At 45.7% G+C, this 15,951-nt stretch overlaps 1 protein-coding gene across 2 annotated transcripts in view; it reads left to right on the top strand.

The window, feature by feature from the left end:
- ME2 (malic enzyme 2) overlaps positions 1–15,951 on the top strand; it is a 101,754-nt gene that overhangs the window by 55,810 nt on the left and 29,993 nt on the right. For both annotated transcript variants that reach the window (XM_068251355.1, XM_068251356.1), the window contains exons 9-14: positions 2,837–2,934; positions 3,692–3,805; positions 6,483–6,597; positions 13,262–13,404; positions 13,876–13,978; positions 14,795–14,865. In XM_068251355.1, the coding sequence (XP_068107456.1) occupies positions 2,837–2,934; positions 3,692–3,805; positions 6,483–6,597; positions 13,262–13,404; positions 13,876–13,978; positions 14,795–14,865 (644 nt within the window). The remainder of the gene's footprint in view (positions 1–2,836; positions 2,935–3,691; positions 3,806–6,482; positions 6,598–13,261; positions 13,405–13,875; positions 13,979–14,794; positions 14,866–15,951) is intronic.

Raw genomic sequence — 15,951 nt, 5'->3', positions numbered from 1 at the left:
ACGAACGGCATGGATTCTGTGTTTCCATGGGAACAAGCCCAAAAATCTTTTTTTCAAATTGGACTTGTAGTTTTTGAGAAAATCGATTTTTAAAAAATTCAAAGGAAAAATGGCTTTTAAACTTGTATAAGCAGGCAGAGGTGACACAGAGGGGGCCACTGGAGCCACAGGGGGTCACAGAGGTGGTACAGGGGACATAGATAGCACATTGATCCGACTTAAGAACAGATTCAGGTTAAGAACGAACCTACAGTCCCTATGTCGTTCGTTAACCGGGGACTACCTGTACTTGAACTACAAGTTAGTGCTTCACTTGAAATGAGGTAGAGGAATACCAAGACACTTCCTCTAAAGATACCGGTAAGTATCGGAGAGCTGGAATGCGACATGGAGCCTAGAGGTGGCGACAAGGTTGACGTAACTCCTCTTGCTGCAGCCCTCAGACAGGTTCTGGTCAGAAGAATTCAGAACGAGGTTCTGAACTCGAAGGACCCAAAAACATTAACACTAGTAATCATTGTTTACTGATCGCTTTGGATGACAGAAGTTATTGTACTTGTACATAGTCTAAAAGTGACCATACACTGGTTGAGTTTTTTTCATAGATATCTGTCTCATTTGGTCATTTGATTGAATTTGCTAAAAATCAATGCAGTAAACCATTCCCGATCAATTTTCAGCCTAAATCGTTCAGTTTGGTCAATTGCGCCACATGTAAGATTTCACTTGATTGGCGGAGGGTTGGAAGAGTGTCGCTAGTGGTGGTCAATTTTGCGACAACCAATGCAGCAGCGGAGCTTCCACTCACTTGTCCGCCACACATCTCTCCATTGCCGGGCTCTCCTTGTCTCTTCTCTTCTGGATGCCTGTGTCACAACACAAATGCTAGAGGTCATATACGAGAGGCCTATAGTGGTCACATACGGTGCTTGCCATGGGGCCTCTGGTGTTTATCACATAAGTGGTGGCTGGATAGTGTACTGGTTAAGGGCTCTGCCTTTGACATGGGAGACCAGGGTTCAAATCCTGGCTAGGTCAAGTACCTATTCAGTAAGGAGTTCAAGGCAAGACTCCCTAACACTGCATGGTGGCCTCCTGAGCGCGTCCCAGTGGCTGCAGCTCTTGAGCGCTTTGAGTCCGAAAGGAGAAAGCGCTATACAAATGTTCGGATTATTATACTGGTTCAGGGAGAGAAGAGACAGGAAGCAGAACTCTGGTGTGGATAGTGTTGGGGGTTGTGGATAGTGTTGGGGAGTGACTGAGCAGGTAGTGCTGAAAATCTATTAAACTGTGTGTAGTGTGTGGAGGCATGAGATCAGATGGATCCCTCGCTGATCAGATAATGGTCTGAGAGGGTCCTATCTGTTAGGCCACTACGACGAATGTACGGCCAGTTTCCAAACATTAACTGCAGTACCTGACTGGTCCACAGCTGTATATCGAGAAGTAATGGCTGTTAGAAGCCCAGTCAGGTTAAAAAGACTAAGTAAAGAGGTAGGGGGAATTTCTGTGTTTCCCAACAGTCTGAGTGACCGATGGGGGGGGGGTCTCTTTTTTTTTTTTTTTCCCCTACATCTCCACTCAAAGTATATTAAAGGACAACTAACCTGAGCGGGATATGGAGGCCGACATTTATTGCACATTGCCTGGCTGTCCTGCTGATCCTCCGCCACCAATACTTTCAGCCAAAGACCCTGCACAAGCATGCAGATCAAGCATGCTTGTTTCAGGTGTGTGATCCAGACACTACTGACCAGAAAGATCAGCGGGGCTGCCAGGAAACTGATTTTGTGTAAAATGAACTAAATATGGCAGCCTCCATATTTTTCTCATGTCAGTTGTTCTTTAGTAGTAGCAGTAGTTCTTTAAAGAGGAACGCCAGTGAAAATAATGTAATAAAAAAGTGCTTCATTTTTTACAATAAATATGTATAAATGATTTAGTCAGTGTAAAATCTTTCCTCTCCCTGACTTACATTCTGACCTTTACCACATGGTGACATTTTTACTGCTGGCAGGTGGTCAGTGAAAGGAGATGCTGCTTGCTTTTTTGGGCAGTTGGAAACAGCTGTTATTTCCCACAATGCAACAAGGCTCCCACAGTGAGATATCAGAACCATGGTCCTGACCTCACACTGTGGGAGGGGTTTCACCACAATATCAGCCATACAGAGCCCCCTGATGGTCTGTTTGTGAAAAAGGAAAAGATTTCTCATGGGAAAGGGGGTATCAGCTACTGATTGGGATGAAGTTCAGTTCTTGGTCACGGTTTCTCTTTAAGGATGAGATTCTGCTGCTTTTACATCGACAATAGGAAAAACTTTAATTTTCTCTGCTATTCCTGTATACAACAATTTCTGGGGGGGGGGGGGGAGGTTAGTTGGGTTATGTTTTGCCAGTCTGGCTCCAGTTCTCGTTTCCCCAGAAAAGGTTACTTTAAATAGTATGCTATGTGTTCTGATGTCTGCAGCTCAATTAGCAACCGTTATCTGCAGCAGAATGCTGTGTCATGTGACTTCCCAGCTGCCATTTGCACTAAAACAGACATGTGAGGGTCCTTGTACACTTTGTGCTGTGCGATTTTGAACCACAGTGCAGCTGGAAAGTAATCTAGGGCGTTATAGCTGTGGTGCGATGAGGAAAAAAACAAAACTATGAGGCATACTTTCCATTGAAGTTGCGCTATCATTACTTCTGTGACAGGATGTGGAGATTGGGGTATGTGGCAAAGGGGACCTGCAAGTGTAAAAGGGCCCTGAAAGGTTGTCTTAAATAAAATCTCTGTCCTTCCATCCGGTTTGATGATGCGGAGCCTGACAGATCTCCTGTGTCCCCAGGCACGGCGTCGGTGGCCCTGGCTGGTCTCCTCGCCACACAGAAGGCGATCGGTAAACCTATCGCAGAGCAGCGAGTTCTCTTCCTGGGTGCCGGAGAGGTAGGGAATGCTTTCTGTATTACAAATGTGATTTCTTATACATATACAGTATGAGTTTATACAACAAAAAGCTAAAGTTACCCTCTATGTATTACTCCATATGTGTCACTGTATAATGTACACTGTAATGGGTACAGATCATTAGTTAACGGACACCGGAAATGGGATATGGAGGCTGACATTCATTTCCTTTTATACAATGCACATTCCCTGGCTGTCCTGCTGATCCTCTGCCTCTAATACTTTCAGCCGTAGACCCTGAACAAGCATGCAAAGCAGGAGCTCCAACAGAAGTCTGAATAGATTGGCTTCATGCTTGTTTCAGGTGTGTGATTCAGACACTAATGCAGGCAGATATCAGCAGGGCCGCCGGGCAACTGGTATTGTTTAAAGTAGAACTGAAGTGAGTATATGGAGACTGCCATATCTATTTCCTTTTAATACCAGTTGCCCGGCAGCCCTGCTGATCTATTTGGCTGTAGTAGTGTCTGAATCACACCAGAAACCAGCATGCAGGGAATCTTGTCAGATCTGACAATCATGTCAGAAACGCCTGATCTGCTGCATGCTTGTTGAGGGTCTATGGCTAAAAGTATTAGGGACACAATATCAGCAGGACAGCAAGGGAACTGGTATTACTTAAAGGGAATGTGTGTGTTTGTAAATACACTGTATTTCATGCATGGATTTTGCTTTCTTTTTCTTTAAAGTCCAGCTTTAAAGATATCTAATGTACTCGTCTTGCCATATTTTGTAGGCAGCATTAGGTATTGCCAACCTTATCGTCATGGCGATGATGGAGGCTGGCATTTCGGCAGAGGAGGCTCGGAAGAACATCTGGATGTTTGATAAATATGGATTAATGACCCCGGTAAGTTAGTGATGGTGACAGCCTTGTTATAATGTGCAGTAAATCCCACCCGTGGTTCATTAAAGCGGATCCTAGATGAAAAGCTAACTATAACAAGTAACTTGTCTATATATCTTATCTAAAGTTTAGATAGTTTACACAGCAAATCTAGCTGCAAACAGCTTCAACAGTTTATGATTATGTCTTCCTGTGATACAATGAGGGCCGCCATGTTCATTACACATAGGCAAGCTGCTCTGCATCTCCAGCCCTCAGCCTGTGAAAACTTCACTCCCCTCTCCTCCTCCTCCTCCCTCTGCCTCTGAAATCTCTGGCTAGTAACCTTCTCCTCCTCCTGCTCAGAATGAGCTCCCATAAGCCCTTGCTACAGAGCAAGAGTGCCAAGGCACTGGAGAAGCTGTGGACGAGGCTTGTTTAGTTTATAGAGAATTAGAGTATTAAAACAAAACAAAAAAAGTATTTGGCTTGAGGAATGCCCTATAAACTTAATGTAAGGAATACAATTCTGCAATGAGTAAAAGTTTATCTCCGATCCACATTAAAGCCAATATTATAACTCCGCCTCCAAGAACCTCCTTATATCTTTGGGGCTCCGATAGGCTAGCAATATGTCTATACAGCACTTGGCCCTGAACTGCCCTTGGAGGGTTTGAGTCGATCTTTTGGGTGTGCATTATGCAACTTTAACCACTTAAGTACCAGAGACCGCTGGTACAGAAACGGCAGAATCCCGATGGAATACCAACGAATCGCCGTACATACCAGTCACAACCGATGTCATGGCCGCACGTCGGGATCCTGGGCCGCCGTCTCTATGATTGCAGAGTTCCCATTAACTGGGCAGGAGCCGCATTCATTGGCTCCTGACCCTATCTTTCAATGAAATCGGCTCCTGACCAGCTCACAGGGCTCTGCCGTCATAGAGACGGCAGAGCCAGTGAGCTGCGGTGACAGACGGCAGGGATTAAGCAACGAGATCGGCGGAAGCAACGGAAACGGCGGATGCGCATGTTGAAATCTACGCCCTGCCAGCCAGGTGACCACCAAAACAGGGGGTGTAGATTTCAATTAGCTTGGTCCTTAAAGGAATACTATCGATACCCAAGTGTTCTAAAATGACAGTGCGCAAATAATGTCTAAGTAGCTGTGTAAACATTTTCCTACTTTCATGTTAAATATCAGAGGCAAAAGCTGTAATTTATTGAGGGTAAGATTTAGCTATATTGGGACAAATCAATTGCAGAAGGGGTGTCTGCTTTAATGCACAGCCAGAGTTGCATATCAGACTACAGAAAGCAAATATCAAACATATCAAACTCTGAAAGCAAAAACTGTATGAAAAGCTGTGACAATTAGTTACATTTCCTCTGCTCTCTTCAGACACTTCAGTCAGAAACAGAGCTCCCAACAGCTGCAGTTCCTGTGTCCTGTCTCTCTCTGTCACACACAGAGCTACACATAGAGTTAGCTGATCAAGTGTAAGGGGAATTTCCCCTCTCCTCATGGCTCAGTCTGCCACAGTTTTGGCGTCAGTAAAGTTTGAATGTATTTTGATAACAGTAAACAAAGGAGTTGCTACTAAAATGTATACACCAGTGCTTAGCAGCACTTCCCAAACAATTCCTGTGTCAATTGAAAAAAATATGTGAATCGATAGTATTCCTTTAAGTAGTTAAGCCTGGTACACAAATCCAGTTTTGATTGGCCAATCATTGCCTATTTGACCACCTCCATGTATTATGAGGCTTTACCTGCACAATCTGCTCATAGTAGTCAAAACTCTGTTGGCCCTAATACTACATGGAGGTGATATAATTGGTCGTTGGCCAATAAATATTGTATGTGTGTACCAGGCTTCATGCTAAAATTACTTATAGGCCGTTATTTGGATCAATTGTTGGTGAGCATTCTAGAGATGACTGCAGGAGTGATCTCTGTACAGACGCATTCGGGCGGATTTATCAAAGCCAGGAAATCTGGAGCAGTATTTGTGCAAAAAATGGAGCCAGAGTGCAGACCAAGGATTGCGATTGGTCGCTTTGAGCACCTGCTCCATTTTCGCACCTGTCTTGCTCAATTTCTCCTTCTACTGGTTTTGATAGATCTGCCTCATTGTTCTGTTCTGAGGAGGAGGGGGAGTGACAAGTGAGTGGCGCCTATGACTGGGTAGGACACTGGGGTAGATTTATCAGAACCAGTATTGCAGATGTCCCGATAAAGGATTCTGGTTGGTTGCTCTGAGCAACTCCTCCCCGGGCCGCTGGCTGGCCGAGCCCACATGCTTTGTGATCACAGGACATGTGACTCAGTGCCAGTGTACACACGCCCTCGCAGCACCGGCTGCTTGGCTCTGCACTCGCCTCTCTTGACGTAATGGGAATCCATATAATCGAAGATGAGTGATGTAAGCTTTAAAATAGTGTGAAGGCTTTCTACGTTTTTTTGGCACAGCCGAGCATCAGCTGCTGGCGAATACAAGCCGAACGAGAGCCAAGGGGCTCAGCCAAAAGCGTCTCACACTCTGAATGTTGTTGTTCCATGATGATAACAATTTGAGATAATAGCAGGAAGAGCGTCCTTGAATGATCGGCGTACCCTGCCCTGCATGCAGATAGTATGTTCCGTACTGTGTGACCTGTCTTGTGTAAAGAGTTCTGTTTTTGTTTATTTCCTGCAGGGACGAGAAGAGGGAGTGGACAGTAACCAGGAGTCCTTTGCTCACGCCCCTCCGGATCAGCCTATCAATAGCTTCCTGGAGGCTGTCCATGTCCTGAAGCCAACAGCAATTATAGGTACAATGTGATAAACGAGCTGTGACCTTCCTGGGTGAAGTGTACCCGAGGAGACATGTGACATCAGGGTTCATTTCTAGGCATGGAAGTGACAGCTGCTGTCTTGTCGGCACCTTTCCGGGAATATAGTAAACATCACTGATAAGCAAATTACAGCCATAAACGTTTTCCTGGCAGAATACAACTTCTGAGGGCAGAGAGATATAAAATACATGAACTAATGACATTTTTCTAACTCTGGGATACTTAACCTCCCTGGCGGTAAGCCCGTGCTGAGCACGGGCTATGCCGCCGGGAGGCACCGCTCAGGCCCCGCTGGGCCGATTTGCATAACTTTTTTTTTTGCTGCACGCAGCTAGCACTTTGCTAGCTGCATGCAGTGCCCGATCGCTGCCGCTACCCGCCGATCCGCCGCTATACGCATCGCCGCAGCCGCCCCCCCCCCCAGACCCCGTGCGCTGCCTGGCCAATCGGGGGAAGCCCTCCAGGAGATCCCAGTCTTTGAACGGGATCTCCGATCGCCGGCGGCGATCGGAGGGGCTGGGGGGATGCCGCTGAGCAGCGGCTATCATGTAGCGAGACCTCGTCTCGCTACATGAAAAAAAAAAAAAATTAAAAAAAAAACCTATTTGCTGCCCCCTGGCGGATTTTGCCAAACCGCCAATAGGGTTAATAGGCTGCCACTGATTAGATACAAATAAAAATGAAGGAGGCACTCAACTGGCGTATAAACTTGCGTTTATCAAAGTAGTAGCAAACACGACATGTTTCGGGGTTTCCCCCTTCCTCAAGTGTACATGCAACCTCTCCAACACAGCACCTTATGAACATTCTTAGACCACACCCAAGTTAACAAACCCTCCTCTTCGATCAGCTGATCAACTTCTGAATTAACCCCTCGGGGTAAGTCCAAGTTCATCATTTTGGGCACTACACTCCAATGTCTACCCATCTAAACATCTTGGGGAACATAAGTGTAAGCAACATTTAGGCTATGCCCATTAACACACAGAATTTACTGAACATGCAATGCATAGACTCACTGCACCATCGATACAGATGTCCCTCATCCACCACCCACCATAGCGATGACCATTCATCACAACCTGTAGGGGAGAAACACAATGACATTTACCTACAAGAAGCATTTCATACTAAACATTTCATTCATGCCTTTAGGCGCAATGGTGTCTAATTTCCTCATCCACCGTGCTTCTTTCTGTAACAGTAATCTATCCCTGTCTCCTCCTCCTGTGTATGGAGAGATCTTTAAAAATGCACCATTGTTTTCTTTTAAACGGGGGAGGACCATTAAAAACATAGTCAGCAGGGTAGATCTTGCAGAACGATGTGTAGAGATGCATAAACTCACAAAGAAAAGGGGTACCTTCCCGTGCATGAATTGTAATTGCTGTGGGGCGATCATCAAAGGGGATCATGTCAGCCACCCATACACAGGAGAAAGAATTAGAATTAATTCTATGTATACCTGCGACAGCACGTTTGTCGTGTATGCACTTAAATGCCCGTGTGGGCTCCTGTACGTGGGGAAGACGACAAGAGACGTCAAAACCAGAGTGCAGGAGCATAGAGGCTCCATTCGTGGATTCAAACCATCCGAATTGAGCAGCCATACGCCGGTGGGCAAACACTTTTTTTCCCGTGGACATGGTGTATCGCAGCTTAAGTGGATGGTGCTGGACCATGTACCCCCGCCAAAAAGAGGAGGAGACAGGGATAGATTACTGTTACAGAAAGAAGCACGGTGGATGAGGAAATTAGACACCATTGCGCCTAAAGGCATGAATGAAATGTTTAGTATGAAATGCTTCTTGTAGGTAAATGTCATTGTGTTTCTCCCCTACAGGTTGTGATGAATGGTCATCGCTATGGTGGGTGGTGGATGAGGGACATCTGTATCGATGGTGCAGTGAGTCTATGCATTGCATGTTCAGTAAATTCTGTGTGTTAATGGGCATAGCCTAAATGTTGCTTACACTTATGTTCCCCAAGATGTTTAGATGGGTAGACATTGGAGTGTAGTGCCCAAAATGATGAACTTGGACTTACCCCGAGGGGTTAATTCAGAAGTTGATCAGCTGATCGAAGAGGAGGGTTTGTTAACTTGGGTGTGGTCTAAGAATGTTCATAAGGTGCTGTGTTGGAGAGGTTGCATGTACACTTGAGGAAGGGGGAAACCCCGAAACATGTCGTGTTTGCTACTACTTTGATAAACGCAAGTTTATACGCCAGTTGAGTGCCTCCTTCATTTTTATTTGTATCTGCTGTGGCGGAGTGGTGATCCGCAGAGGGATTGTGCACCGGCAGACCAGGTGACATACCTGGAGCTGAAACCAAGCTCAGCAACCCCCTCATTTGCTGCCACTGATTAGAGACTGTAAAACATTCAGCCTTCTTTGTGAATATATAAGAGAACCCCTGAGATATTAAAAAAAAAGGTAATTTTTAGGAGTAGGAGGATAAATATAATGGTTTATCGCTTCAGTTTATTTTCAGCTCAGGTTCACTTTAATTTTCAGCCATGGCATTATGTGCAATGGGGTCTTTACTTTGTCAATGTGTTGGCTTGGATGTCCCTCCACTTCCCAAAATCATACTCTAAGGCTGCTTTCACAGTGGGACGTTACAGGGGCACGTTAGAGCAGCCTGTAACGCAGCCACAACTCATAGTAATGAAAAATCAATGTTACATTGTAACGCTGCAAAAAAAAAAAGAAAAGTGCAGCATGCTGTGCGTTATACTGGGCTTTAGCTGCAATAGACTGCTTGCACATGCTCAGTGAATAATCACTGCACTGTGGTGACCTAATCTGGACTCGTAGTGTTGTCTGGATCATGAATGAATCGTACATTTGTTCCGGATCTTTTTTGTGAGTCGAATCATCCGGATCATCACAATGAACGATTCGGTTCACAGTGGATGTCTGTCTGGATGAAATAGGAACATACAGAATGTACAGTGCAGGGAAAGTCCTGTCCTGCTAGTCATTTCACCCCCCCCCCCCCCCCCCCCAGTCTGCTTCCCTAGTAAAATGATTCAAATGATTCGGTTCAAAGATCCGGATCTTTTCAATGATTTGATTCGAATCATCCGAATCCTTGAAAAGATCCGGACTTCCCATCACTATCCTGGAGCGGCTGTTCTATCAGTATAGATAGAAGGAAAACAGCGCACCAAAAGCCGCATAACGCGTCTCAATCTGATGTCCAACTTCAACACCACAATGCGTTGCGTTAGGGGCACGTTATGCGACCTTAACATCCCCTAAAACACAACGTCTTGGTGTGAAAGAGGCCTTAAAGGATCACTATTGCGGAAAAGTGTAACATTTAAAATGCATGCATATAAATGTACATTTCTTCCAGAGTAAAATGAGCTAAAAATTACCTTTTTCCTATGTTGCTGTCACTTACAGTTGGGAGTAAAAATCTGACAGGTTATGGACTAGTCCATCTCCTCATGTAGGATTCTCAGTTATTTCCTTATTTCCAAGAGCACTTGCTGAACTAAAATAGAGTGCAAGTGAGTAGGGAAGCTGTTGATATCTTATAGATGTTTTTCAAGAAGTGCTTTTGTAAAGAATAAAGCGAATACTGAGAATCCCTATCAACAGCCACATTTGGGGGGATGCGGCTTGGGTTTCCATCACGTTCTCCTGCGATTATCGCACAACGTTACCGCCGTGCATCCGATCAGGCATGTCAGCTTGAGATTTTCCAGCATCTCCAATCGATAAATGCGACCAGTTTTGGACCAAAATTGGTCCTTGTCAATCGAGCATGATCTTGGCATCACCAATTTTCATCAGACTTGATAATTATCGGATTGGATCGTCAATCGGCCGCCAAGTCTAAAGATGTATGGTTACCTTTAGAGTATTTAAGGCAGAGGATGAGCCAGGCAATCTGGCAATGGTTTAAAGAGGATCTGCAACTTAAAAAAATTCCCCTGGGGGGTACTCACCTCGGCAGGAGGAAACCTCTGGATGCTATCAAGGCTTCCCCCACGTCTTCCTGTGTCCCAGCAGGCATGTAAATATATACCTTCCCGATCCAGCGCAGGCGCAGTAGCAGCTCTCGGCTCAGAAATAGGCGGAAATGGCTAATCTCTGTCAGGTCCACTCTACTGCGCAGGCGCAAGTCTCCTGTGCCTGCGTAGAAGTGCGGACCCGACAGAGATCAGCTATTTCCGCCTATTTCCGAGCGGAGAGCTGCAACAGCGCCCCTGCTGGAACAGGGAAAGGTAAATATTGCACAGCCTGCCAAATTGTCGGCTGTGCATTCAGTGGGCTACAGCGAGACCACCGTGGGACGGAGGAGGACAGGGAAGCCTCGATAGGATCCTGAGGCTTTTTTTTTTTCATTACAGAGTCTCTTTAAAAGTAAATATGTCAGCCTCTATATGTCTCTGAAGGTGTCTTTGAAGTATACTTACACAACGGTGAAACTCCACCTCCAAAACCCTGAAAAATTGTATCCTACCCTATTATTTCACACGTCTCATTTTGGTCTATAACTTGCTTTGTTTGCTGTAGTGATGGCGGTTTTGTTCGTTACATGATTGTCTACCTACGACATTCTTTCCCTGTTGTGTTGTGTGTGGATGGAGCGTCTGTCTTCAGCACTCCCAGCATGCATTGCTTCACTATGAACACCTTTCTGTCTCCAGAAATAAACTGTCTATTTGACTGCGCAGCATAGCAGCCAAGTCCAGAATGCTGTCTAAGTTTAAACAAGCCAGAAGTATGGCTATAATGTACTTCAGCTGCCACTTTCACCACACCATTATTGAAAATGACTCACCCAGGTGATGACCCGGCCCCCATGGATCTAATGACGCCTGTGAGGTAATTTTAGGGCCTCTCCCTGCCGACTGCCTGATTGCTTCAAAAAGACCAGCTTTTCTATGTTACTCTGGAAAGTTTACACTTCAGATAAACAGGCTCCACATAGTGTAAAGCTGCCCAGACACCTAACGATTTTGCCGCCGATATACGGCAGATTCGATCACTATGATCGAATCTGCTGTGAAATCGTTGCGCAAACGCTGACAGAACGATCAATTTCCGTCCGAAATCAAACGTTCCCGTCGAACCATCCATGCGGAAGATTTCCCTCGATCGCCGGCGGGTCGGGAGTGCGTCGATAGCGGCGTTCGAATGCCTGACGACCGACACTAGCGGCAATACATTACCTGCTCCGGCCGGCGCAACTCCCCCTCTGTCCCCGCAGCTCCTTCTCCTCGCTGGGTTCCGGACCGGCTGCCGCTTCATTGAACTTCCTGTCCCGGCAGGAAGTTTAAACAGTAGAGCGCCCTCTACTGTGTAAACTTACCCGGCAGGAAGTTCAATGAAGCAGCAGCCGGTCCGGAACCCAGCGAGGAGAAGGAGCTGCGGGGACAGAGGGGGAGTCGCGCCGGCCGGAGCAGGTAATGTATGTGGGGGGGGGGGGGGGGCAGCAGCAGCACCACCACTACCACAGAATGTGATCGGTTTCATGCTGAAATCGATTCACAATCTGTTTGCAGTAAAGGCAGCCATACGATCCCTCTCTGATCAGATTCGATCAGAGAGAGATCTATCTGTTGGTCGATCTGATGGCAAATCGACCAGTGTATGGCTACCTTAAAACCATTTAATATAACCATTCAATATAAAAGTTTAGTAACATCCAATGCGCTTGCATATGTCTTACTTGTAAAACCGAAGCAAGTAAAATGTCAAACTCACGTTTGTAGTTCTCGGCAGTGGCGTCCTTCCGGTCTCGCGCATGTCTCTGGTCGTAGTTTGAAGCCTGTTGCTGGAGGCATGTGTGTGACCGAACGCGGCTTTACGTGTGCATGCGCGGAGTCTTGCGTTCACGTCTGCGCACGGAGGGTGTGAGTACGTTGCCGCCAATCTGCTGTTCCCACAGTATAAAAGGCCAGTCTTCCCCTGTAACAGGTGCTGTTCGTTCTGACAGCTAGTGTTAGTTCCTGGTGACTATCTGTCTCTTGACCAGCCCTGCTCTTTGCCTGTACTCCAGATCTCGACCCGGCCTGCCTGACTATTCCTGTTCTGCTTCCCTCTGTGCTGACCTCTTACCTGGCTACTGGACTCTGCTATTGTTTGCTGCCTGCCTTGAGGTACCACCGGGGCGGCGGGTGTTAAAGTTACGCACCATGGGAGGGGGGAGGTGTGTTAAGGTTAGGCATCTCTGGGGGGGGGGGGGGTTAAGGTCAGGTGCCACTAGGTCGGGACTTAAAGTTAGGCATCAACCATAGGGAGGTCTTAGGGATAGGCATTGGTAGAACAAGGGTTAAGGCTACCGATATTTTACTATTACAAGAACTAGTAGACTATCGATAATTTTACCGATATTCTACTAGCAACTATCCTGTTCCCTTTTTACCAGGCGCCTTTTTGCATGTACGCTGCAAAACAGCACTGAGTTTGTTGAATGGGCGCTCTCACCTGTATATTGACCACGCCTTGGCGCCTCCACCTGAGTGACACAAACGTGGTGCTCTGTATTGTTCAAACCTCTTGTTCCTCCTCACTAGCAGTGCAGACTCCTCTTCCACATGTGGACCTGCCCTACATGTTTCCTAAAAAAATTACGTCAGAATCTGTTAGTTTGATGCTTATTTCTGTCTGTCTCGCAGGCGTTGCCGGGGCTGGAAGGCTCTTCACAGAAGACGTTGTTAGGGCAATGAGCGCTATTAATGAAAGACCAATCATCTTTGCCTTGAGCAACCCAACCGTGAAGGCGGAGTGTACAGCAGAGGAAGCTTATACATGGTCTGAGGTAAATCTACATGAGGAATTGGCTTTTCAGAAGATATCTTTCTTTTGGACTCCTCCTAAATACCCAACACTTTATATTCACGATAACAGTTCTATGCTGCTAGCATTCCCATTATGTCAGTGCCAACCTTTAGCATGGATATTGGGTGGAATAAAAAAGGAACTGTAACCCAGGATTGAAAATTATCCCTTCCAGTAGCTGATACCCCTTTACTGTGAGAAATCCTTACCTTTTCTCAAATCAATCAGAGGTGAAACCTCTGTGGTGAAACACCTTCCGCACTGTGATGTCAGGACCTAGGTCCTGACAGTTTCCTGTCTGTGAACCTTGTTGCATTGTGGGAAATATCAGCTGTTTCCAACTGCCAAGCAGCCAGTATCTTCCTTTGTGCAAATGTATTTCTATAAAAAAAAAAATGTGTATTTTGCCATACATCAACTTTGTATTTCTTTTCTATTTTCTTAATTTTAGGGCCGCTGTCTGTTTGCTAGCGGAAGCCCCTTTGATACCGTAACGCTAAGTGATGGACGATCCTTTAAACCAGGACAGGGTAACAACGCTTATATCTTCCCAGGTACGGTCAAGGTCTCTACGCAGTACAACTTCAACCACCTGTCCTTATGTGAGGGCTAAATGATCTTCATGAACTTAACAAAGGCCCTGATTGTTTTGCCGAGTATAAAGGGCACTGCTACACAATTGTACACAGGGCCATTCTTATGGTGCCCATAAACGGCACAATAAAAATGTTCGTTTTTCCTGTTTATTTGACCAGATTTACTGTCCGATTAATTATTTCCAACATGTCCAATCTGATTTCCGATCAATTTGCGATTGATTTCCAATCGACTTTCCATTCACTTATATGGAAAATCGATCGGAATCAGATTGGATATGTAAGAAATGATCAATTAGACCATCAATTTGATGGAAAATTGCATCACTTGTACCAGACATTACAGTTGAACAGAGGACTGAAAGAGGTGCTATAAATTATCCTATCATGCCGACCTTAATAACTAGATACACTACCTAATATGTGTCGCTCTCACTATTTAAAACAAGCTACTAGGGTTATCCCAGGAGCCTAAATTTCGCTGTAATGCCCCTTTAATTGTTGGTCATAAGCTGTTCACACTACATACAGTTAGTGGCAGTTACAAAAGAGGTGCACATGTAACATACCGGTACTCCCAAATAGGGGTTTCTGGAGGAGATAGCCACAATTGTATAAAATTCCATCATGGAGATAAAGCACAACACGCATTTAAAAATGTAAAAATCACATTATGAACTACTTTCAAACGTTAAAGTAACAAATCAGAATGGTAACTGCTTGTTAATCCGCTTAGAAGCTTTGCTCTGACAGCGCGGTGTTCTGTTCTTGTAGGCGTGGCCTTAGGGGTTATCCTGAGTGGGGTGCGACACATAAGCGACCGCGTGTTTCTCGAAGCTGCGAAGGTAAGTAAATCTTGTGTGGTGTCATCCTAATTAAAGGGAACTTAAAAGACCATTGTCGTGAAAAATTCAAATCTCAAATTCAAAATAAAAAAAAAAACAAATTTGCATCAAAACAGTAGAACAACAATATCAGAAATCCCATCATGCTTTGCACAACATCAAGGGAAAAAAGCCCGGGCAGTTTTCTTCTGTGCAGCTAAAAATGAGGCTTGGGTAAGAAAGTTCTGATGCTGTGAAACTGGTAAAGAAACACTAAGCGTTTTCAATGCTGCTGAGTAGATTTTTAGTCTAGTCTAGACGTTCACTTTAACTTCTTGCTGACCGCTCCAGGCCGATTGGCGTAAACGCGACAGCAGCCCCAGGACTGCTCCATGCTGATTGGCGTGAACGGCTGTCAATGGGGTTAGCAAGAGATTGCGCGCGCATCTCCGCTTGGAAGGCGGGCCTCCACTCCGCCTTCAGTCTCCCAGCGGCGATCGCCGCTCGTAGACTGTTAGACAGCCAAGCCGCCGTCTAATAAGGCTGTAAGCGCTGCACTCTACGGTCGCGCTGTACTGGGGACAGCCGTGTGACACGGCTGTCCCCTCAGTAGTACAGGAAGTGATTGGCTGTCATAGGCTGAAGCCTATGACAGCTGATCATGGGGATTGGATGGGGGGAAGGGGGGGGGGGAGAGCGGGCTGGGAAAAAAATTGTCAAATGTATTAATAAAATAAATATTTACAACAAAAAAAATACATTGGGGGAGCGGTCAGACCCCACCAACAGAAGGCTCTGTTGGTGGGGGGGAGGGAACACTTATGTACTGAGTTGTGAGGCCCTGCAGCTAGGCCTTAAAGCTGTAGTCCTGAAAGCTGTAGTAGCCTATTTACAGAAAAAATGGCCTGGTCTTTAGGAGGGTTTAACACTGCGGTCCTCAAGTGGTTAAGGCAGAGCAGCAATGGTACTCTGACGTAATTTGATGGAAAGTACCATGCAAGAAAGGGGAGCCCTGGTTCTGCTATCAGTGCTGCTTCTAGAGGTGTGTTTTTGTTTTGTTTTTTTGTAATGATTCTTCAATAAATATAGTATTTATCTGAAATGCCT

Source organism: Hyperolius riggenbachi, chromosome 1, assembly GCF_040937935.1.
Source record: "Hyperolius riggenbachi isolate aHypRig1 chromosome 1, aHypRig1.pri, whole genome shotgun sequence".
Lineage (NCBI taxonomy): Eukaryota > Metazoa > Chordata > Amphibia > Anura > Hyperoliidae > Hyperolius > Hyperolius riggenbachi.
This window is presented reverse-complemented; position numbering and strand designations above follow the sequence as displayed.